This window comes from Lethenteron reissneri, chromosome 31 (genome assembly GCF_015708825.2).
Source record: "Lethenteron reissneri isolate LAM-NWPU_2019-01 chromosome 31, ASM1570882v1, whole genome shotgun sequence".
NCBI classification, from domain to species: domain Eukaryota; kingdom Metazoa; phylum Chordata; class Hyperoartia; order Petromyzontiformes; family Petromyzontidae; genus Lethenteron; species Lethenteron reissneri.
In genome coordinates, this window is record NC_083809.1 from 8,632,325 (window position 1) to 8,658,050 (window position 25,726).

Here is a 25,726-nt window from a genome sequence, read left to right on the forward strand (position 1 = left end):
GCCCTAAATAAATAAAAACTAAATATTAAAACATTAAATTTTTAGGTGCATAAAAAAGTCATTGTATTTTTTCATTTGCTATACAGCTAGATAATACGAAAAATCGCTAACCTTAAACACCCAGTCGTTCATAAAAGCTGAAGGCGTTATAGTACTATAGTAATAGAGCAAGTGCACAATCACTGATCCCGAATTGATAGCTTAAAAGCATTTAGTGCGGGGTCCTTGAGAGTGCGGGGCCTGTAGCTACTACACATGTAGCTACTTGTGCCACTGAGATAATCCGGCACTGGGTGAAGGGGGGGGGGGCGGCGGTCACCAACGACGGGCGTCCCGAGTGGCACCCGGAGGCGGGCGACCGATGAGAGGACGTGGAGGCGGACGGGTGTGTGTACGCTGCCAGGGGGTGGTCACTGGCAGGTGACGCGTGGGATCCGTGCGACATTGGCGGCCACGCCATCGTTGGGCGCCGGCCCTGGTGACCTCGCGGCGTTGACCGTGACCGCCGCTGGCATCGAGGAAGCGTTCCGCCGCACCGCTTGTGCCAAGCTGGGTGCGCTTTTGAGGCCAGGCGCGATGGCTTCTGTGACTTGGGCAGTTAATAGATCGGGTCGACTGGCAGAAACGCGACCTCCGATCTCCGCCATGCCAACTTTGTTCTTGCGACGTCACTCGGATTCTTGTTCATCATTGTCCCTCGGTGTCTTGCATGTGCAGCAGCAGCAGCAGCATGAGGAGACATATTGAGGGGCCCCATAACGTGTCATACCACTGGCTGGTGCTTATGCATAACGTGGGATTGCCTCGTGTCAGCGTGAGACGGCGTGTTGGGGTTGGTGTGCGTCTGTGTGTTCAAGTACTCGTGCTTAACGTACGTGTGAATGCACACACACATAATGACTTGTTGGGGAAAGTGCTGTTTGCGAGCACCTATTAAGGCCGGCATTGCCACACGATGGGGCTGGCGAGTCAGGACCATGCCTGGCCGTCTCTGTCTCAACGGTGCTGATGTTCACACACCGACAAGGAGGCACTCGTTGGGGGCCCAGGGCAACCTCCGGGAGACCAAGGAGAGGTTCCAGGCATAATTCACCACCAATGGTGCGATTGCTCGGTCACACCGCTGCTGGCAAAAGGGCTTCCTCTTGGGAGCTGTTCTAGAGAGCAGCTCTCGGCGGAATTGGGCCTACCCGTCAACACTGGCTAGACGTCTCGTAAGAGGTGCGAACGCCCACGCTTTACCCCACCACACACGAGACGCTGCCAATCGACTGGGTAGACAGAGTTAGCCAAGGTGTGGTGGGGATTCGTAGAAAACCTCTGTGCCGTCGTTTCCAACTGCCTCGCCCATCACACCAGGGCAGCGGTCCAGGCGCAACAGCGCGTAGCAGCACGTAATTAACCCGTTGGGATAGCTTCGCGAACGCATCCCCTCAATGACGTAAACAACAACCCCCGCGGCTCGGACAGCAGCAGCAGTAATACGTCTCTAAACGATGCTTTGTGTCTGGAGAGACGGCTGGCGCATTGCTGCCGCCCGCGTGCCGTGGCGTGCGTGGCTGCGTTTACACGCGACCCCGAGCGGTGACCTCCGCCGTCGGGATGCGAAGCATTTCTCCGCAGCCTCCACAGCAGGAAGGAAAAAAAAGGTTTCCAGGCGCAGCGGAGGGAGGGCACGGACGGGACGGCCCATTACAGGCAGAACTCGGAGATTGCTTTGTGGAAAATGTGACCGGCTTACGGGAGCGTGATAAAAAAAAAACACATCGATGAGCGGAGGAAATCTCATTTGAGATGAGCCCATCCCCTCCGACTGTTTACCACTTGGCCCCCCGCTTTAACCAGCGATGGGGGGGTGGGTGTGCGATCGGCCATCAGATGACGGCCCCACAACCGCGAAAGGGAGGATGATGAGAGAGAGTGAGCCGGGCACCGCAGCGGGGAAGACATGGGTGGAGGGAGAGGCCTTGCGTAGTTGGCGTTCACAGCTGCTGCTGCTGCTGCTGCAATGCCCCCTGAATCCCTTAAACCGCACTTTGAGCTTTTATTAAATGGCAACTCGATTTGTAAGGTCAGTGAGACAAGGTGGTTCGACTCGGATTACGTTCATAGGATTATTATTCTCTCTGCCGTATATGGATTGGTAGCTTCGTCCGGACGTAGAGGTTGTTGTCGTTTATTTGTTGACGTGGGTAAGTAACATTCACCCGTCAGCTGTTTTACAAGTGTGACCCGCGGAGGATATTGGGGTTACATCGTATAAATCAAAACATTGCAGACACTGAGTATTAAACGCATTCCAGGATTGCCGTTCGTAACGATAGTTTTGGGTCTCCCGACGCATTATTGGTAATGAAAGGTGGGTGGCAATAGCGAGGGTATGTAGCGGTAGCAGCCGAAACAGGCGCACGGGAACTGAAGCGACGAAAATTATCCCGAAGGGGCAGCTTGACGACATCACTCGGGGAGCGTTTGACACTATGCTTGCTCTCTCGCTCCTGGGAGACTTCAAAAGCTCGTGTCAAGATTCAGACACACTTCGTCTTCATTTCCGAGCTCGCTTTGAAAATGACGCTTCCGTTAATGCAAATTGGATATGAAATTATGCCCGGTGTAACGAATACATTGGTGGCCTTGCGTTGGAAGTCTTCTGTCGCCGACAGAGCTCAATATTTACCGTGGTAGCGTAGCACAGCGTACTGTGCCAATGGCATCATATCATCGGGGCTTAATATGCCACGCTAAATCTTTCTCGAGAACAGCATGTTCGGCTAAACGCTGGATTACATGCGATTAGGCAACTTTTGTGCCATCTCGGTATCTGACCGCAGAATGCATGTTCGGTGTTTAATTGTACTGTATGCGTAATGATAAAAAAAAATTAATACAATACCGGTGTAAAAGTTGAAAGGTTCATCTTCTTGGTTCTTTCGGTAAAGGCACGTAGAAGGGAAGTAATAAAATAATAAGAATAAAACATAATAAAATAATTCTCACGACGTTTCGGCCACAACGCAAGCAGCCGTCCTCAGGTGAAAACCAGGTCTGTCGGGGAGACAGCGTCTGACAGCTTTAAATCGAAAGTTAAAAGGTTACCACCAGGGGTTGCAAATGCTTCGAATATCCAGCACGATCAGTATTCTGCATGGGCAGTGTCCACTGTTCGAGACACATGAAATAGCGACGCCAGTGTCTACCGTGGGCACAAAGTGTGCAATAGATAGATGTATGGGGCAGTGACCTGCCCCATACATCGTGACACGCGGAATCAAACAAATCACTCGAGACGCAGTTTATGCGAATTTCGTCGCAAGAGGGTCACGCGTTTGGCGCCAAAGAGTCCTTCAACCGACTATGCGCGATGCATGAATGGCCCAGCGGTAGCGTGTTTGGCGCTTGCTGCAGAGGTTCGCGGTTGGAATCCAGTGGGCCGCGCCTGGCTATTGCTGCATTGTGTGCATTCACCATGAAATACGTATGCTTCACAGTGGGAGTTCGAGGCACCCCGCGATATCATTCGATTTTGGCCATTCTGTGCCCGGCGGCGCGGTCCACATTTTCAGAATTTGAAAAATTGCCTTCATAGTCCTCAACGAGGATTACATAGAGCAACATGCCCCCCACCCCTCCCACCTACTGAAACACAGCACCTTCGCAATAGACTTGCGCTGTAAGAATGACGCGAATACCATTGCGCAAAATTATTTGTAATTATCAATGATTATTACTGTCATACTGTTTGTTTTGAAGACGTACTTTATATTTATTTTCGCGTTCCGTAGACCTTTCACACGACGTAGATTTTTGCTCTGAGATAGTGTCCTCTGTCGAACATACTCTGGTTCCCTTCTGTAATTATTTTTCTTTTCTCAGAAACCGGCAATGTGCACGTCCTTTGGACGTGACCGTCCATCCGTCTGTCCGAGCCAGCCAGCGACAATTGTTTTCCAATATACTATGATAGCTACCACGGCCACCTTGCGTTTGCCAACTGAGAGGTAAAACAACTCCAACAAATCATTGTTATCGTTCGCCATCCCAGGTGGTACCGATGAGACATTTTTTCGGACCAATGGCTTCAGAAGAAGCTCAGTAGCACGGAGGGAGCCGGGGCCCAACAAGTTTCGTTGAAGTCATGCGGCAATAATTGGGGTTGCCAGTGAGCGTAACCCACCCACCTGCATTGTCTCGGCTGAAACAGCTGAGGTGGAAGCCACTCCGTCCCCAGGACATTAATTAACCTTTGCGAATGCGCCACCGGTGCATAAAGAGGCCACGGCGCTCGTAAGGTCCACGGACGATCCCCGCTGTTGCCGTGACGACCGTCAAAGGAGCAGGAGGACAAGACATCTGGGGCAGGTCGTGGTGGAGGAGGAAGGTGGTGGTCGGCAGGGGGAATGGGGGGTGCAAGAGTAACGTACCTACATCGCCCGAAATAAAACTTGGAAAATAATGATTTACCAATTCGTAAATACCATTCCGAAATGTGCTGGATCGAGATGGCCCGGCGGCTTCAGGGGACTTATTAAGCTGTGCCATGCTAATGAATTGGCACTCATGAGATACTGATTATCTTATAAGTGCATTTATCATGCCACTCTCATCAACTCAGAGTTTCTAAGCCCACAGGCAAACCTCGGTAATTCAAGATACGCGTCCAAATTATCTACGCCACATCGCCAAAAGTTCTAAATAAGTTGAGCAATTGCTGTTATATGTGGAATGCTTTTGTATCTCCTCTGCATTCGTAATCTCATTGCTATTTTTTGGCGATGGTGGCTACGCTGCACGTGGCTGCCTGTAATCCAGCACTGTGCTGAGGCAGCAGCGAGGGATGGTGGATCACCGCACAGATGTTACGAGAGACTCCCTTCCCGTAGGCATGCAGGAGGTGCCATACCCCTGGCACACGAGGAGAAGGCAAGCTCACTCGCCGGCGAGCTGAAGAACCATTCTCCTGGCCAAATCTAGCGGCGATTAGACGGGCGACGTTTTGCGTTTCGTTGTGACGTCGTCTTGAGCAATGAATGCTTTGCGACTCCATCCGAAGCGACGCTTTGCGAAGCGTCTTGGAGTCGCCGTCGCATTCAGACGTTGCTTCTTAAGTTGAAACTGCATCGCCAGCACACGCCACCTTTCGACATGCGTAGCCGTTCACAAGTTTTTGCAGCCGAGTGCACACCTCAAGTGCGCACACGTTCGGCATTTGAATGTGGCCTCTGGGGCTCAGGGTTATTAAGACTCAGAGCAGAAGACACGGCGGTGGGACAGGAGGCGGAGGTGCAGGGGGTGGGGGGCAAGCAGCAGGGAGTGTGGCCCAGCAGAGGAGAAGGGAAGCGGCCTTGGGCAGGCGGGCGGGCGGGGGAGTGGGTGGGGTGAGGTGGAAGCGGCCAGGAAATGGAGGGCAGATAGGTCTGAGGCCAATAACAGGCAGGCAGTGGCGTGTAGCGTCACGGTAACCTGGCCCTTCATTACACGCCTCGCCCGTCCCGAAATGAACCCTTGTTACACCGCCTCGCTGCTCCCTGCCCGCTCTCCCGCCCCGCTCTCCCGCCCGGCTCTCCCGCCCGGCTCTCCCGCCCCGCTCTCCCGCCCCGCTCTCCCGCCCGGCTCTCCCGCCCGGCTCTCCCGCCCGGCTCTCCCGCCCGGCTCTCCCGCCCGGCTCTCCCGCCCGGCTCTCCCGCCACCCGGCTCTCCCGCCCCGCTCTCCCGCCCGCGCTCCCGCCCGCTCTCCCGCCCCGCTCTCCCGCCCGGCTCTCCCGCCCCGCTCTCCCGCCGGCTCTCCGCCCGGCTCTCCCCCGGCTCTCCTCCCTGCTCTGCCCGCCCTCGCTCCCGCCCGCTCTCCCGCCCGGCTCTCCCGCCCGCTCTCCCTCCCCGCTCTCCCGCCCCGCTCTCCCGCCCCCGCTCTCCCGCCCGGCTCTCCCGCCCGGCTCTCCCGCCCGGCTCTCCCGCCCGGCTCTCCCGCCCGGCTCTCCCGCCCGTCTCTCCCTCCCCGCTCTCCCGCCCCGCTCCCCGCCCCGCTCTCCCGCCCCGCTCTCCCGCCCGGCTCTCCCGCCCGGCTCTCCCGCCCGGCTCTCCCGCCCGGCTCTCCCGCCCGGCTCTCCCGCCCGCTCTCCCTCCCCGCTCTCCCGCCCCGCTCTCCCGCCCCGCTCTCCCCCCCGGCTCTCCCGCCCGCTCTCCCGCCCGGCTCTCCCGCCCGGCTCTCCCGCCCCGCTCTCCCGCCCGGCTCTCCCGCCCCGCTCTCCCGCCCCGCTCTCCCGCCCCGCTCTCCCGCCCCGCTCTCCCGCCCGGCTCTCCCGCCCGGCTCTCCCGCCCGGCTCTCCCGCCCGGCTCTCCCTCCCCGCTCTCCCGCCCGGCCTCTCCCGCCCGGCTCTCCCGCCCGGCTCTCCCGCCCGGCTCTCCCGCCCCGCTCTCCCGCCCGGCTCTCCCGCCCGGCCTCTCCCCTCCCCGCTCTCCCGCCCGGCTCTCCCGCCCGGCTCTTTCCCGCCCCGCTCTCCCGCCCGGCTCTCCCGCCCGGCTCTCCCGCCCGGCTCTCCCTCCCCGCTCTCCCGCCCCGCTCTCCCGCCCGGCTCTCCCGCCCGGCTCTCCCGCCCCGCTCTCCCGCCCCGCTCTCCCGCCCGGCTCTCCCGCCCCGCTCTCCCTCCCCGCTCTCCCGCCCCGCTCTCCCGCCCCGCTCTCCCGCCCGGCTCTCCCGCCCGCTCTCCCGCCCCGGCTCTCCCGCCCGGCTCTCCCGCCCGGCTCTCCCTCCCCGCTCTCCCGCCCGGCTCTCCCGCCCGGCTCTCCCGCCCGGCTCTCCCGCCCGGCTCTCCCGCCCCGCTCTCCCGCCCGGCTCTCCCGCCCGGCTCTCCCGCCCGGCTCTCCCGCCCGGCTCTCCTGCCCCGCTCTCCCGCCCGGCTCTCCCGCCCGGCTCTCCCACCCCTCTCTCCCGCCCCGCTCTCCCGCCCCGCTCTCCCGCCCCGCTCTCCCGCCCCTCTCGCCGCACCGTAATCCTGGGCCCACAGCAATCAATGGAAAAATGATTACAAATTGGAATCGTGTATACCCTGGGCTGCAATCATTCCATTTCCTTCGTGTTTTCTGGAAATGGTGTTTTATACAAAGTGATGCCTGTGTGTGTATACATAATTGCATTCCCTATTGCAAAGCTGGTTTACAGTGATCAATGTTTAGTGGATAGGCAGGAACAGAACGACATTAACGGCAAGGCAAGTATAAAATAAACAACTCCTTTCCATTCAGCGGAAACATTTCCACATTTAGTTTGCGCTCACGTGCGTTTCTATGATTTGCTGGTTATAGAGATAGAAATATACGTGGTGGGATTGGTGGCCTATGCTTTGCAATCCAACTGACATTGACGGATGGCGTGTAAACATAAGGCTCCAGTAATAACATAGATAAATGTCGTGTCTATGATACATCTGTATAGAGGTCTATTAAGTGTCTGGATGGTGCGGTACAGCAAGTAGCTATCTGATAGGCATTCTCTCCTCGTATGTGCGTATGTGTGGGGGGTTTTCTCCAGGCACTCAAATTTTCTTACAAGTGAAATTGCCCCGGGTGAAGGAATTCCACCCCACTCCCGAATGAGTTTGACGAGTTGATGAAGAATACATTTAAGTAAATAACTGTGATCACCATTGTACACTCAGTGTAGTCAGTGTATCTCATAGGGAGCGAGGATGCTGTGTTGTTGTTTGTTGTTGTTTGTTGTTGTTGTGGTTTGCATCCAGATAATTGATTCGATCGATCCCGATGCACTGCCGTTTCTTACCCCCCACCGTGTCCCCCTTACCACTTTGCCTCTATCCACCCGGCAGCGTAACTGGCCACAGTACCACGCGCTTCGTCGATCGGTCGGTTCGCGTGTGGTGGGGTAAAGTGTGGCTACTCCCACCGCTTGCCACGATGTCTGCCCAGCGTGGAAGAGCAGGCCAAGAAGAAGAGGGAAATCCATGTACGGTATCCACATGCGTTGAAGCTAATTTAAATAACGGGCAGGTGCACGCTCAACAGTTTAATACATGCACGAGTTGTGAAACGTTCGCACGGTTATCCGCCACCGATGAACGCGTAATTGGGCGACGTTGGATCGCTTTCCCGCGATCCCGTTCTCAAGTCCTTGCCTGTCGACTCGGCACTCGCCAGGATTTTAATGCAATTCCACTATCGTCCGTGTTCACGTCGGAGCGAAATGAAACAGCCCTTGGGGGAGAACTCGAGGGTCCTGGCGAGGGATGAAAAGTGCGCGGATTTTCATCGCCCGCGTGGATTTCATCGCCACGTGTTCACATAATTCAGGAAGAGTGGCACGTTTTTGTCTTGAGGCGCCTCTGTGCAACACGCACACTTGGTTTGGCGAAAGGCCGTCGGGTTTGGCATCTGCAATGAGGGCACGTGCGGCGGAGGTGGCAGCTATCGCCTAGCAACCGTGATTTTAACATTTGTCAATTGCATTTTGACGCGGCCCCCTTCTGCAAACGCCACTGTTGGATGAAGGGACCCTCCCGCACCGTGGCGGTCACGAGGGACCTCTTTAGCCACACTTCACCGCAGCTGGTCAGCGTGTGGGTTTGCTGAACGGGGGCGGGGGGTGGGGGGGAGAGGTTACCAAGAGCCGGTTGCTCGGGTATCGCTCTCCGCTGATGTTGGCCGTCGTGGTGTCCTGTCAAGGGCCAGGTTGATTCCAGGAAGAATGTCCATCTCAAGATGCGTTGCACACTTAGGGGCCGTCCATAAATGACGTCACGCACCTGGGGGGGGGGGTGATCAGACATTTGTGACGATGTGTGACGAGGGGGGTTTGAGAAATGTGACGTCACATCAAAATGCGCAACTTTAAATAATTAAATAGATTTCTTAATAAATATTTCCTCCCACAACATCAGAGTGCAGCTCCACATTAAATACGCACTACAATGGCAATAGTTTAAAGCGATTTGAAGCATGTTTATTTATTTTTGGAGGGGGGGGGGGCAGAGCTTTGTGACGTCGTATTTGAGGGGGGGGTCTGACTTTTTGTGACGCCCTGTGACGAGAGTGGGGGGGGATCAAAAATGGTCCAAAATCGCATGACGTCATTTATGGACGGCCCCTTACGATTGAAGACGTGCCTGGGGCGGTGGGGGGGAGCTCCGCAGCGATGGCGACGCCTTCATTTCGAATGTCTGCGAAACGCAACGATATGGATATCACACCGAGCAGGCGTGTTGCTGAAAGCTCGAGGAAATAGAGACCTTAGAAACGATTAGCCCGGTTGGCATACGTACACACACGATTGCTACGAACAGAAATGAGTGGAGGTGCCCATATCAATTGTCACAGACATACAGTTGTCCTGTAAGTATAACCTACTTGCTGTGCTTCCTTAAATTGGTGAATATATTAACACAATGGAAAACAGGTTCATACATTTATTTAAAAAAAAACATCCCAGTCATTGATTGAAAAGAAAGATCTGAACATTTTGATCACTTTTCACGCCTTCAGGAATTATGCCAAAGTTGTCCACATTTCATTTTAATTGCCCATGAATGTTGTGATGGTAGAGCTTGATTGCCCAGGGTCTCACTACCCTGTAGCGAGTGATGTCGCCTCACTGGTAGTGCTGCGTTGGTAGAGCTATGAATACCCAGGGTGCCACTATCGTGTAGCGAGTGATGTCGTCTCACTGGTAGTGCTGCGATGGTAGAGCTGTGAATGCCCAGGGTGCCACTATCGTGTGTTTGGTCGATTGTTCACCCTTGCGATGACTTCCAGTCTCGAGTTAGAAACAGAAAAGCAAACGCCTCCTGCGAGATGAATGACAGCATAATGCAGGCAGAAAAAAGACACCTTCAACTGAATCGGTGCCAATAAATAGAATGAATTCCGCTCTTTGCTCCGGAGTTAAAGTGACAATAATGAATCTGAATTCACCGCAGCAAGGATATCATACATGCACGTGTCACAGCTCAACTTTGCGAAGCCAAAGTGAACCTGTTAAGGATTCATTTTTTTCTAAATCGCATTAACTCCCGGGGCCCTGTGCCCTTGACACTCTCCCTTACCGCCTCCCCCGTGGGCCCCCTTATATAGATTTTCCTTTTTTATTTGCCGCGTAGCCGTGTGGGCCATGCGTCGCAGCCGAAAAGCGTGAGCGGGGCTGCCGTCTCCGGCGCGCGCGGCGGATTCACCGCGCGGATTTCTCGACTCTCGTGGGGGGCGGTTTTGGGGTGGGGGGGGGCGGGGGAGGAGGGGGGGGGTGCGCAGCGCGCGCGTTAAAGGTGGAACGCGCGCCGCTCACGTGGCAGCAGCAGCAGCAGCACCACCGTGGAAATCGACCGGACGTTCTGAGGGTGGCGAGGTTGGGATGAGATGGGGGGGGGGGGGTCACGTGGTACGTCATGTTGCCGGCGTGCGATAATTTCGTCACAGTCCTCAGCTCCACGCTGAGCACCCCCAGCCACCCCCCCTCCCTTCATAACTTCTTAATATTCAAGTCCCAAAAAACATGTGGGTTAAAGCCTTTCCTCATCTATATGTATATACACATATTATATGGGCAGGTGGACGGGAGGGGGGGGTTCCAGGATGGGTTTGCGATACCCACTCACCACTGAAGTTAACCCTCGCTGGGAACCGAACTCGGCTAGCGCAGTTCACAGCGCATTGCGACAACCCGTGGGGCACTGGGGCAAGGAATGAAATTTAGGGGGAGGGGCGGGGGAGAGGGGCGGGGGGTGAGGGGGGGGGTGAGGGGGGGGCGGGGGTGAGAGGGGGCTGGGGGTGAGGGGCTGCTGGGATGAGAGGGGCTGCTGGGGTGAGGGGCTGCTGGGGGGAGGGGCGCCCTGTCCAATGTCCCGGCCCATGGGCACCCCGTGCAGTCACACCGCCTGCACACTCGAGCACGACGCTTTGGTTTTGCGAGGGCAGCTCAGGAAGCGACGTCGTTGCCGGTTCCATCCGCCCGCGCTCAGTCGGCTCAGACGGAGACGCCCGTACGCGGTCCCCCGTCGGTTTTATTTGAATAACAACATCACCGCGGATGTTTTTTTTGTTATAAAAAAAAGTCTGTGCATGTAACGGTATCACGTAGATGCAGCAGCAGCAGCGAGAGCGAGAAGAGGAGGAGAGGAGAGTACGTGGGGGCACTCGCCGGAGCGATGATTGAACGCGGGAGCTTTGTAGGCCGTTGCGTGAGATGAGGCGGCGTCCCTAGCGGGAGCCCCGTCTCGGCCGAGAGGAGTTCCCCTCTCCCCGTGGCCCTATCGGCCGGCAGCAGCTGTGTTGGGGCTCTCACCCACGGCACATTCGCAAACCGTCAAAGCATCATCATCATCAACAACAATAATAATTATAATGCCAGTTTACGTAGCGGCTTTTCATCAAGGATCTCACAGCGCTGTACAGGTCATTGCGGCAGCAGACACACAGCATAGACATAATTTTGATTTAAATACATTTTAATCAATTTACTGAAAGGACTGAAGGTTTAACAAGCGGAAGCGTATAAATAGGTTTTACAACCCATGTTAAAATGTCCACAGACTCCGAGAAGCCTGATATATCGTGTAAGCGCGATCCATAGTCTGGGGGCTACAGGGAAAAACGCTCGGTCACTCGTTCAGGCTCTCACCTGTTTCAGGTGCTCACCTGTTTATACTATTACACATGCAGGCTTTCACCGGTTTAGACTCACACATTCAGGCTCACCTGGTTCGCGCCCTCACCTGGTTCAGGCCGTCACCTGGTTCAGGCCGTCACCTGGTTCAGGTTCTCATCTGGTTCAGTCTCTCACCTGCTTAGACTCTCACCCATTCATCTTCCTCGTGCTGAATTCAGTTCCTGAGGAAGCGCCCGGCATGTGGAGCGAAACAGTCGGATACTATGCCGACGGAGCATGCAGTGCAACCCTGAAAACCACATCGTTCATCAACCTCTGAACTGTTTTGGTTGATAATTGATGTACTATTGTTTTACAGCCAGCATTTGTTTTAGCAGAAAACGCTGGACCAGCCTTGACTTTTATCTGAGGTTCAGCAGTAAAGTAGGCCTGAGAAATCAATTATAATTGTACATCGAGGAAGGATGCATTAAAGCCTGCACTTTTGAACCCTTTGAGAGCTCAATGAGAGATACATTTTCTCTTAACCTGTGGAGGGTTTGTTCGCCTGAGAATGCATCGTATTGCAATTGAGATGCAGGCAGCTGGGAATGTTTTGGCCACCGTTGGACGAATCGTCGTCTGCTTGTGAAGAGCAACGCTGTTGCCGGGGGCCTTTACGGACTCGCGGTGCCTCTCCCCGCGCGTTGGCACCAAGTCTATTCTAAGCAAATGTCTTTCATAACTAAAACTATATATGCTCAGACTGAATGTGCGACGTGGTGTTTGGTGGATAGAGTAATAAATAAACTGTTTAGTCAATAGTCAGAAGCGATTTGCCGCTCAAATTCAGCACTGAGGCGGTGCTCATCTCTCGTTTACAGCCCTGAACCAGTGGTGGATATTCCACATTCCTATGGCGGGGACGAGTTGTACCCACAGGACATCGACTATTAGCTCCACAATCACTGTCAACCCCACATAGTAGTACTAATTGTATCGACCCCGAGAGAACGATGGGTATAGAGAGAGTCAACTATCCCCAAACCAGGAGCAAACCTCCTGTTTGCGATTCTACTCGCTCAGCCGGCCTGAGCCAGCCTGGCCGGTGTTACAACATCGAGGCCAGCCCTCTACTTGCTGTACCGCTCTCTGCAGGAGCGGGGGGTGGGGGTAGCGGCGTTTGTTCTCGCAGGTCAGCGTTTCATGCCCACGACGGTCTTTCTACGGTCCACCAACCCCTCCCTGGCAATCCCAACTCATCGGGATTCCGCCACCACGCGTGTTTTGCAAAGCTGCGCCCCTTAATCCATCATCCCGTTACCCAACCCACCCACCCACCACTCTCTGGGCTCCCCGCGCGCGTGCGTGCGCGCGATCCGTAATTGCGTTGCCCTTTTATGGCGAAATTCGACCAAAGAAATAAATAGGCAAGCAATTAGTCGGGGAAAATAATTAAGAAGTAAATTGGGTTGAGCAACTCATTTACTCTCGAGGATTGTCAGGTGCCGCTGCATAAATTCATCACGTTTCAGTACGTTTTGGTATTATTGCCGTGTAATTAAGAATGCGTTAAGTAGAACGGGTGAAATGATTCCTCCTCCCGGCAAATTGTTGCGAATCACGACCACGATTTTATATATTTTTTTTAAATCCTCGCTTATTTTGTTTACGCTGCGAGCACATTTAACCTCGGGTTATCGCGAGCACCCAATTATCACGCATTGTGAGCTCTCTTGCACACAGCTCAACAATAATAGTCGTAACAATAACGTCAACTTGTAATGCGCATCACGGTATCCGCTCGCTCTCGTAAAATCGAGAGAGAGGGGGGGGGGGCGAGAGGGAACTACAGACAAGGGGGACGGCGTGGGGGGGAAGCAGCGATCCGGTGCCAAACTCCGCCTAAGGCTCTGCGGTTCTCTCTCCGTCAAGGTGGTGTCGTCCAATTAACGCGAGTTCACACGCGGGAGGAAATCGGAGCCCCTGGAGCAACCCACGGCTGGCAAGCCCAGGGGGTTGGCGACTCAACGAGGCGCCCGCGGGAAGGGAGTTTTTACTTTTGTGCGGTGATCCACCAACCCTCGCCGACCTCCTCTGCAGTGCTAGATTACAGACCGCAGTGGTTTACTACATCTCCATATTTCGATTTAAAGCTTTCGTGACTGTCTTTCCGACAGACCTGTTCTTCACCTTAGAACGGCTGCTTGCGTTGTGGCCGAAACGTCGTGAGAATTGTATTTTATTATGTTTTATTTTTTATTATTGTATTATTTCCCTTCTACGTGACTTAACCGAAAGACCCAAGAAGATACATCTCCATATATATACAAGGCAAAGCTGTGAATGTGTGTCTGTTCAAAATGTTTAGCTACTTCCCGACATGCAACAAACTGCAAATTTGCCATGTGGGTACTTTCCAGACTGTACACCATGCTAAAAATTCTAAAAATACACTTTTGTTTTTTTTGGGGGGGTGGGGGAGCTCAATAAGTGCATAGATTTTTTTACACAAGTGAGCTGTGACGTCACATCTGTCACGTGACCCGCGCATGTGAAAGCGTAACGCAGTGTAGTGTAGTGGTTAGCGCGCTGCGCTACGAACCCGGCGACCCGAGTTCGATTCCCGCTCACGGCCGCCACCGGTGACGATTATTTAAACCGGTCCTGGGCCTCCTCTGGGTCGACTCAGCCTCAAACGAGTAACTGGTGTGGTGTGTGAACATCGCCACTGGGGAGACAAAGGCGGCCGGGCGTGGTTAATCCAAGTCCCGGGTGAAGCCGGGTAGTAAAGATAGTAGTCCATAAGTCTGAGTGTCATATTTCGATTTAAAGATTTCGTGACTGCAGGGATTCATCTTCTTGGTTCTTTCGGTAAAGTCACGTAGCCGTCTTCAGGTGAAGATGGCTGCTTGCGTTGTAGCCGAAACGTCGTGAGAATGATTTTATTTTATTATGTTTTATTTTTATTATTTTATTACTTCCCTTCTACGTGATGGGGCTTGTCTTGAACGTTCCGTTCGTGCGGGAGATGTGCGCCACGGCCTGCTATAGATGGTCCTGATGCGGCTGGTGGTTCATACCGCCGGTGCAGTGCTTGGGTCTCAAATGAGGTGTTTAGTCTGCACTGTTCGCTATCAGGCCGTTCTTCCGGATCTGTGCGGGATTCTAGGATGGTGACAGCAGCGGTTGCGATCCTGGAAGGGGGATCGGGACTTGAATTGGCGGCAAGGGACATTGCTGGTGCGGAGGTTGTCGCTTGCAAAGAACCGATAAGCTCAACGCGGTGAACCCATTCATACGGCTGGATGTCGAGGCGGGGGGGGGAGCGGGGGATTTAATAAGCCCACACTTAACGGTAACAATTCTCAATATGATTTAGTCTCACGCTCTCCTTACCTTGACATAGGCCAGAATTGCGAGCACACGTTCATGAATAATTACTGGAACGAGCGAAAGCTCATTTCTGATGCAGTGTTCATATGCAAGGGGTTCCAGAGTACATCGCGATAATTTATAATTTACCGAACAATGATCAGCAATTCATTTTTTTTGGTCGGTTCGTTCATAATTATTCACACAACATTTATCGCGGCATTTCCTACAGTTGTGGACCTACGGCGATGCACGTAAATGTTTATTCCGTCATTTAAATTAATGCTCATCTTCCTTTAACGAAAAAAATAAAAATCGCTGGCAGTCGGGAGATTTGGTTGACCGCACTTCAACCGCGCTGGTCATTGTTGGCCGGTCAAAGTGGGGGCCCATTACTGACTCTGATATCGTCGTCATTTAGAAGGGCTGGGGGTGGGGGTAGAGGGGTATGAGGGCGGATTACAAAGATTCAAGAACGGGGGGTGGGGCTCAACATATTCCATGTTGAACAAACTACGTACGAATATTTAAGAAAAAAAATCACTGAACAGAAATGGGCCGCGATACGATCTCCTTTTGTCTATCTTGCACTCTCTGCCGCAGCTCTCATCTCCTGTGTGTATGATGATAATACATTGCAATGATATTGTAGCGGACATTGGGCAACTCGGTGAAGTGTGGGGCGTGGGTGGCTGAGCCTTTGTCACGGGGGGGGGGGGTGAGTCGGCGAGGAGGGGCGGCGGGGGGAGCTGAACCCACAGGGAGTGGTGGGGCTGGGCGGGTTGGGTCGCCACGTGGTGGCTGCGCTTGCCGGGCTTTGCTGCCGCGTGCTGTCAGGCCGAGCGGAGGCCTCGGCTTTATCGCACCTTGGGCAGCCGACTCGACGATTAGCGCTCCCATTCAGCCGTGCATTCCAACTTAAAGCAGTTTGTGTGTGTGTGTGTTTTTTTTAAAGTGGATAAAATTACATGACGTTCACTCATTATGGTGAAGGAATAGGTTTACGCACACACATAAATAAATGTATGAACAGAAGCCCTGCCTCATATTAAAATCATGAATTTGCTGACAGGCATTTTGGACGCTGACTCGAACTTAGCGGGGTGGGGGGGTGGGGTGATTAATTTTGTGAGGAGCCACCCGTTAGCTTCCTGCCGTCTTGTGAATCTGAGCCTCTCTCGCGGATAATACACGGGAAGAGACGGCTACGTTCGTGGGGGCCATTGTGGGCAATGACTGCGTTGGGGTTACTGGGTACGTAGCGGGCGCCATAGAGGCAATCATTCAGACGTTGTGTAAGACCACAGGCAAGCTAGGAAGGCAGCCAGAACTCGCGTCAAAATTGCCCTAATCTCTGCGGCCCTATATCGGGATGTTTGGCCAAATCCGGGAATGATCGTTTATAGACGTGGGAGGAAACCGAAGTGCTTGGAGACAAGCCACGAATTCGAAGGGGGGGGAGGGGGGTATGACACTCAATCCCCGTACAGACGGAATACAGATGGAAATTAACCCACCTGCAATAATGCCCTCACGCCCCAGCAAGCCAGGAGATGGCGACCTCAATGCCCTCCCGCGGGTAGAGTGAGGAGCCTGGTATTAGCCACCAACACCCGACGATGTTCTGTACGTACGCGTACGCGTGTCTGTGTGCGTTCGCGTGTGCGCGTGCACGTGTTCACGTGTGTTAGTGTATTGCTTTGTGTTTTGGGATCCAGCGGAAATGATGCACATTACATTGCTCCACTGGGAAGTGAATCTAATTTCACATTCCCAGGCAAAACCCACAGCCGATTATGACGCCGCTTGTGCCTTCATTTCCCCCAGCACAGCAAAATAAAAACAAATTGTCCAATATCAGCTTGTTTATTGGAGGACATTTCGAATTTTCTCAAGCAATCCACAAGATGTTGCGGGCTCAAAAGTGTCCGTGGCGCTTGATGAACCAGTAGCATTAAAAAAAAATCTCCAGATTAACCCCTTTAAACATTTCACAAGCCGAAAGGTACTGTCTTCTTGTGAATGTCAATGTGTTCGGAAACGAATTGCCAATGTCGAGGTCTGCTGCTCGCCACGGCGAGGAGCCTTCATGAGAGAGAGAGAGAGTTTGTGTCGTTTTGCTCTTCCTCCTCCTGCGTCGAAGGAGCGCGGAATACAGTGTGTTTACGATATGGCCCATCGTGTGGCTTGCATGGCCACGGCCGCAGCACTGTGGCTGTGTCTTTAAACACATTCCTGCGGAGGGAGCTGGTAGGAACGTTGGGTTGCTCGGTCAATGGCCAGGGTCAACGGCGGCGTGGTGTATTCCGCAAATATGCCCAACTTGTGAGGGCGGGCACAAGCCGGCGTGAGTAGGTTAAACGTTGAGTTTTATAAGGGCACCACGAGGTGACCAGCCCCTCCCCACCCAGCCCCACCCCTCCCACCATCCACCCAGCCCACCCAGCCCACCCAGCCCTCTCCCCACCCAGCCCCTCCCTGCACGACGGACACAATAATCCCCTGTGGGCTGGTGTAACCAGGAGGTTCCTACAAGTATTAACCATTCATGAAAGAGATGTCTGCATCGGCCTAGTGATGTCCTGATGCGATTCCTGGTTCCATCACTGGTGTCCTCGAGGAGGAGGAGGGATGTCAAAGCCAGGAGGTGCGATGATGTTTGGGTCTCGAATGAGGAGGTCTTTATTCCTGACACTCTTTTTGCCAACGCGATCGCAGAATGGGGATCTGGACTTTCGCAATGGACGTCGTTCAAGTTGCTCGTCAGAATGTTAGCAGTGTCCGGGCTGTCCCACACCACAGCGCGCTGCCGGCTGAGGGTTGCCCATCGGCGTTGGATGCAGAAAAGCGACGATCACAACCACGGCAATGTCTCCGTCGCGTGCATGTCATAGTGTGAATCGAGCGCTGCCCTTGCCGGTGTCACGTGACGGTGGCAGCCGTCGTGGGGAAGAGCCTGGGAAGTTGACGCCGAGGGCCTCGACCTCTTCCCAGCCGCTAGTCGGCGCTCGTTCGTACCACGTGACGCGTGCTTCCTCCCGTGCCAATCATCCCGTTCACGTTCAGAGCCGCGCGGGGCGGAAGGGACGCTGCGCGGTGCTTCACAGCGCACCGGACCTGCGATCCAGAGGTCGCCTGCTCGATTCGATCTCCGGGCGCGGCCGTTGCAGCTCCCGGATGCGAGTTTATTAAAACCTCCGGTTCAGCGCTGCCCGACGTTCACCCGTCACGGGCCCTCTGAGCTACCCGGTCACCTAATTGCATGAATTTAAGATGAAACACTCGGCGACCTTTCTTGCATGCCAATATAGCTATACCCCCCTCCCCATCTCCCTCACCCAATCATCGCTCTTATTCACCTGTGAGAGTCCCTAGCATTAATCAACACTTCTGGCCTTTGATGCCGGTGTGGGTTGGGGGATGGGCGGTTTGGGGTGTGCAGGAGGGGGGGGGGAGGATTTTGTAACACTTTTTAATGTGCACACTTTGCTATATTAATATTTTCGCTGGCTCGTGCCGTTGGGTGTGAAGATAATGATGTGGCGGTGGCCGTCACGGAGGTGAGCGCGCTCCGGGTGCGTGCGTGTGTGTGCTCACGTGTGGCGGAGCTCACGCACGGTGGCACACGCTCGCGCGCGCGCGCGAGCGTGTGCCCGTGAGCGCGCCCATGCTCAATTCAGGAAACCTATTAACTCTTATCTGTGGGGTGGCCAGAACCACGCCCGGCCACCTTTGTCTCCCCAGTGCTGATGTTTACACACCGCACCAGGGACTCATTCCGGCTTGCATACACAAATATACTCTGTATAGCCTAACAAACTGTTGGAGCAAATGCTGTTCGTGAGTAACAGCTATGAAGGCCAGCACCACTGCCCGGTCGCCTTTATTTGCCTAGTGACGATGTTTATACACCGCACCAGGTACTCAATTGAGGCTGAGTCGACCTAGGAGAGGCCCAGGACTTGTTCAGATAATCGTAACTGGTGTTGGCCGTGAGCGGGAATCAAACTCGGATATCCGGGTGTTTAACGCATCACGCTAACCGCTGCGCCACCGCTCCCCACGCATATATAAAGATAAAGATCCCCCGTATAGCCTTAACAGACTGTAGGGGCAAGTGCTGTTAGCGAGTACCTATGAAGGCCAGAACGGTACACGAGGGGGTGGGTAGCCAGCACCACGCCCGACCGCCTTTGTCTCCCTAGTGGCGATATTTACACACTGCACCAGGTAATCATTTGAGGCTGAGTCGACCTAGGGGAGGCCCAGGACCGGTTCAGATAATCATCACTGGCGGTGTTGGCCGTGAGCGGGAATCGAACCCGGGTCGCCAGGTTCATAGCGCAGCGCGCTAACCGCTGCACTACCGCTCCCCACGCATACATACATACATACACACATACACGAACACACGCATCTACGCATTTCCAATTTGAACCATTCATTTCACAATATTTTTCTCACACCGCGCCCTCGTGGGTAATTAATTAGTCTGCATATTTTCAATCTAGATTATTTAATTTGTTGTTCTCCTTTTTAACCTTAAATATGTTTTTGATTCGTCTTTATGAATCAAATGCGGGCTGCGTTGAGAGTCATGCAACCTTGAACCCCCGTCACTTCTCCCCAGGTCTGAATCCGTTAACCCCTTTCGCGAAACATCGTGAGATCACACGATTTAAATAAATAAAAGACATCGGCAGAACGTTGCACCTCGCTGTGCACACGTGACAACAGCAGCACATCCATCATCTTGCGGCAACACGGGCCAAGGTTGCAGGTGCCCTTTATCACACTGGTCAACAGACTTTTTCTGGCATAAGGTATTCCAATGGGTGCTGATTCCAAATCTGGCATCAGTTGTTGTCTATCACATCAGATTTTTGAGATATCAAATATTGCATTTTCAATAAAAACTGCAAAAGAAAAATATTAAATAAATGTGGATATCTACATACAATTACATTATAAACACACTATCCTAAAAATACAGCACCATATTTTAACACTAAAGCAGTCACTGACTCGCAACAACTTGCAATCATAAGTGACAGAGTTAATTTCGGGTAAAATCAATGAAAATGGGGTATGCCGATAGCATAAAAATTAGATGTGATATAGGCAAATCTGAGATCAGATTAGGAATCAGCACCCTGAAATTAGTCTAAAACAGCTGCAAAAGTCCAGGCCAGAAAAAAAGAATTTTTTTGTTGACCAGTGTTATTCATGCCATTGCTGGTGGAAGGGCCTCCTCCCCTCGAGCCAGCTCCAGAGAGGCCCTTCTAAAAGGCTTCTTCGGCCTGCCGGACATCGGCGAAAAAAGAGCTTCATAGCTCATCGGATTCCTCCAGTCTAAACCAAGACTCTGATTCTGACTGAGCAGACGTCTTGGGAGTGGGGGGACTATCCCCACACTTTACCCCGCCGCACGCGACCTGCCAATCGACTGAACTTGCGGTGTTGACCCATGTGAACACAAGCCATGGCTGGTTGGTCATAAACCTGCGCCGTGGTTTCGACTGTCAGCGCCCTGAGGTGGGGTCGCATTGGCGACCTGTGGAGTGCGAGACCCCACACCTCACTCCACTGTGCCGGCGTCCCCGCGGTTCTAAAAGTAAATTGTCAAAAATTCGGTGGCAATTTCGTCTTCAGTACAATGACACGTTACCGTGCGCTGGCGCTGCACCTTCATCTCGCGTGTCATTTCTACTATGTTGGTCACATTTCGTGCCCATGATGGCGTGAGTAATTTGAAATTGTGAATTTTAGATGATGGTCTGTGTGGGCAGGTACGACAACGACGATGACGCTGCAAGGTGATCCAGGGGCCTCACGGTGGCTGATTTTGATCGCAGAGTTGGCACTTCACGAGATGCTCGCTTCTAAATATGATGGGCCACCCATAATTAATTAGACCAGCTTGTCCTATGTAGTGGGTTCATGATCTCAGCCTAGTCTCCAATGACTGTTATATTATTATAATGAACAACTCTTTGTCAATGCACTGCTGGATGAAGGCCTCCTCATGTCAATATCCATAGGGGGTGGGGAGGTTGTTAGGCCATGCTTCACCACGCCGGCCAGTGCGGATTGATGAAGCAGAGACGCCACGTCTGGTTTAGATGTCATTTGCCAGTGACATTCGCTGCGACTTTAATGATTCAGGTTTCTGGGTTAATTATGCAGTGCACCAATCAAGATAATTGTAATTTTAGGTCGTGAAGTCTCACACTGTAACGACACGGACCGGAGGCCGTCTCACGTTATTTATGGTGTTTGGTATTTACCAGCGGGCGGTTGACAGGCCTGTGACAAACGGCGGATGAAATTAAACAAGGGCTTAGGAGTGCGTTGAAAAAAAAAGTTCTGGAGAGATGCGTGCCCGGAATTTACGTTGAGAGACAGAAGAAAGAAAAAAGCATGTATCAGAGAAGAAAAACATCTGAATTTATTTTAAAAAATATTGTGCAGACGGTTAAGAAAAGTAAGTGGGCTTGGGAATGAAACATCGCTAGAGATGGATAGTGGCTGATGGACAAGACTGCTCACAGCATGCCAGCCACAGGAATGACCTACGCCGGGAGAGGGACAACTGCCTCGGGAGATGGAGCAATGAGACGAGTTCACACGCGGGTGCAAGACGGCTCACGGGCACGGCGGTACCGCGAGCTGGTGGCGATGTTGTTGGAAGTGCCTTCGTCCAGCAGTGGACATAAACGTCTGACGATGACGACGAAGGGCCTGACGGGAGAAAGTTAGAAAGAAAAGTGCGCCTCGGGGCTGCGTGTTGACGAGGACATGGAGCGGAGTGCGACGTGTGAAAGTACGGAGGGAATGGTAACCAAGAAACTTGGCCCCAGGGCAGGGAACTGGGGAAGAGGTTTTTGCCGATCGGCATCGTTGTTGTCGTTGTTGGGATTGCCGATGTAGCACCGGGCTGCTGTAGGCTGCTAAGCCATGACCCTCCGTCAGCTGTCATGTCACAAGCCAGCAGGGCCGTGCCTTCCATATTTCATGGCGCACTGGGTGGTGGTGGTGGCTACGCCGCCAGCACGAGGCTGCCTGTAATCCACCGAGGGTTGACAGGATCGCCACACGAATGTTATGAAAACTCCCTTCCCAGAACAAAGGCGGCCGGGCCGTGGTGTTGGCCACCCACCTCCTCGTGTGGGCCTTCACAGGTGCTTGCTAGCAGGCACTTGCCCCAAAAGTTGCGCTAAGGCTATGCGGGCCGACCTTTGTCCTTTGTCCACTGCTATCCATAGGGTGAGAAGCCGCTCTTCTCGGCAGAGGGAACGCGGTTTTTCCTGCCGCTGCCGGTGAAGCAGGGAGGCCGTGGAGACTTCTACCACCTCGCCATGTTCACCACGCAGGTGCGGCGACGCGGAACATCGCCACCGCCACCAACACCAGCACCACCACCACCACCGCCACCACCGCCACCACCACCAACACCGCCACCACCACCAACACCGCCACCACCTCCACCAGCACCACCACCAACACCGCCACCACCTCCACCAGCACCACCACCAACACCGCCACCACCTCCACCAGCACCACCACCAACACCGCCACCACCTCCACCAGCACCACCACCAACACCGCCACCACCTCCACCAGCACCACTATGCCAACAGCCACAACAACCGTCGTGGACAACCATCGCGCAGCAATCACAGATCACGATGACCGCCATCATCACGCGCCCTTGCCAACTACACTGCACCACTGGCTGTGGCCCATGTTCACATGGATGTTGTGATGGGTTGTGTTTAGAGATGTAACTCCTCGTGGTAAAGAGCACGTCGTGGTAACAGCGGGGGGTTATGGCGCAGTTGCCTGAATTGTGCATGGTGATATTATGGTGAAATCTGTGACTGTGATGTGGTGGTGATTTGGAGGTGATGTGGTGGCGATTTGGAGGTGATGTGGTGATTTGGTCGTGATTTGGTGGTGATGTCATTGTGGTTTTGCGGTGTCGTTTTTCGGTGATTCGGTGGGGATTTGGTGGTGATGTGGTGATTTGGTCGTCATTTGGTGGTGATGTCATCGTGGTTTTGCAGGTGTCGATTTTGCGGTGATCTGGTGATGATTTGGTGGTAATGTGGTGATTTGGTCGTCATTTGGTGGTGATGTCATCATGGTTTTGCGGTGATTCGGTGGTAATTTGGTGGTGATGCCGTGGTACACAGGAGCGAGGAGGGCAGGACGTGCGCTATCTGACTTCTGGGGACTGGGAGGTCACGGAGATCGTGGCGTATGATGAGCAGCTACAGAGAGTGTCAGTATCCAACCCTGCCCTGCCACCACACACACTGCTCCTGCTACATGCAAACAGCATTCTTACTGTGTTCAACCAGCATACCGCAGGTCAAAACAACACACTCACCCACTCACTCACTCACCCACTCACTCACCTACTCACTCACCCACTCACTCAATCACCCACTCACTCACCCACTCACTCACCCACTCACTCACTTACTTACCCACTCACTGACTCCCCCATTCACCCACTCACTCACCCACTCACTCACTCACTCACCCATTCACCCACCCACTCAATCACCCACTCACCCACCCACTCACTCACCCATTCACCCACTCACTCACCCACTTACTCACCCACTCACTCACTCACTCACCCATTCACCCACTCACTCACCCACTTACTCACCCACTCACTCACCCACTCACTCATCTACTTATTCACCCACTCACCCACTCACTCGCCCACTCACCCACTCACTCGCCCACTCTCCCACTCACTCACTTACCCACTCACTGACTCACCGTTCCCGTGAACTTCACTCACTGATTCCTCCTTCCAATGTTGAGGACTCTACCGGACTGATTGTTTTGTCTCATCCACATTGTTCACCCACTCACCCTCTCACTCGCCAACTCACCCTCTCACTCGCCCACTCACCGTCTCACTCACCCTGCTTGCACACTCACTCGCCACACTGCAGGTCTTTTTCTTCCATCGCACCGCTCGACTTTGCAATTCCATAATTGCCTCCCACCATCTCTCTTTGCCAAGCTCTTATGAATAAGCCAAGAAACGTACTCGGCCGTACCCGTACCCTACCCGTAACCGGCCGGGTATCGGGTAGGGTACGGGTATCGGGTACCTGATTGCGACCTCTGGGATAGAGCCATGTTGCAGGCGCGGGTGGGTTGATTCTAGGAACTTGAATTGTGAGAAGAGACAAGACGTTGGGAAATGAGTGACAAACAGTTACTCACCAGTGACTCACGGTCTACCCGTACCCGTACCCGGCCGCACCAGGGTCGCAAACGGGTAACCGTACCCGTACCCTTGCCGGGTACGGGTAGCCGGGTATCGGGTAAGGTACGGGTATCGGGTAGGGTACGGGTATCTGGTAGGGTACGGGTATCTGGTAGGGTACGGGTATCTGGTAGGGTACGGGTATCGGGTAGGGTACGGGTATCGGGTAGGGTACGGGTATCGGGTAGGGTACGGGTATCTGGTAGGGTACGGGTATCGGGTAGGGTACGGGTATCTGGTAGGGTACGGGTATCGGGTAGGGTACGGGTATCGGGTAGGGTACGGGTATCGGGTAGGGTACGGGTATCTGGTAGGGTACGGGTATCGGGTAGGGTACGGGTATCGGGTAGGGTACGGGTATCGGGTACCCGGTTGCGACCTCTGGCCTGTGCTCTGCAGCCACGATAACACCCCCCCCCCCCGCACTAACACCAAAACCCCTCCGTCTGCGATTGGCATTGTGGTGCATGCACAACAAACAACGTCGTTGTAAGAATCTGGAGAATATCCCTCTGCAACGGAGGCCTACTCGTCCTCCTCTGCTGTCCCCAACGTCTTGAGCTTCCTTGCCCCAGCTGTCCGTACTGCCGACTCCCTGCCCCGGTGTAAGTCCAGGCCCAATGCTCTCCGTGTTTCCTCCTGCCTCTAACTGATTGCCTCCGTCCACAAAATGAACACGCCCGATGATTCCGTGCAGCGTCTTGAGATGCGGTCCCGTTTAGACGACCACTTATAAAGAGCCACTGTTGTGTTGGAAAGTGCAGTCACTTTAATGGCCCTCGTTTGTACAGAAGCAAGGACCTTAAGAAGTGAGGGACCTATGGTATTGAGGAATTACCTCTCATGTATGTATGTATGTATGTCGAACTTCTTTTGCACCGTACGTAGCCAACCTGCGCTAATGGGAGGTGCTTGGGAAGGACAACAAACCGAACGCAAAAAGCAGTTTCGTGTTTCGTTTGTTCTACTTGCAGCCTTTGACCTCGGACAAACACCCGCGACTGCTGATTGGTGATAGAGGGTAACACAGAGGTGGTGTGATCAGTGTTGGTGTGGGGAGCGGTGGGGGGGGGGGAGGTCGTGAGAGCCGACACGATGATTAACCACCTGCATAGGACGGGCTGCGCTCGACTACAACACCCTGGTGTGGCCGGCTACCTGACTAGGAACGACGGATTCTGTGACGCGGACGATCGACCATGGCCAATGGGCGAGCCAAATGAATGACAAGAGGGCGACAAGAGGGCGACCGAGGGGTGAAATCCGTTCAATGCTCATCGGCGAGACGGAGGGTAGCCGCGCCACACCTCGAGAGCTGGCGGCGGCGTGGTGTGTGTGGCCTGAGACAGGCAACTGCCGCTGGGGATGATTATGACGAAACTGATTGCTCTGCACGCGGCAATTGCGAGGAAAATCATTGACTGCAGTCGGATCGATAGCGACGTGAGTGCTGAGCCTCTTCCGCACGGCTG

The 25,726-nt window shown here is 53.9% G+C and overlaps 1 protein-coding gene across 1 annotated transcript in view; it reads left to right on the top strand.

Annotated features, from left to right (window-relative positions):
• Window positions 1-25,726, top strand: part of LOC133349755 (inactive dipeptidyl peptidase 10-like) — a 541,620-nt gene that overhangs the window by 466,920 nt on the left and 48,974 nt on the right. Inside the window, exons 13-14 of the mRNA XM_061563474.1 lie at window positions 22,225-22,332; window positions 23,155-23,243. Coding sequence (XP_061419458.1) covers window positions 22,225-22,332; window positions 23,155-23,243 — 197 coding nt within the window. The remainder of the gene's footprint in view (window positions 1-22,224; window positions 22,333-23,154; window positions 23,244-25,726) is intronic.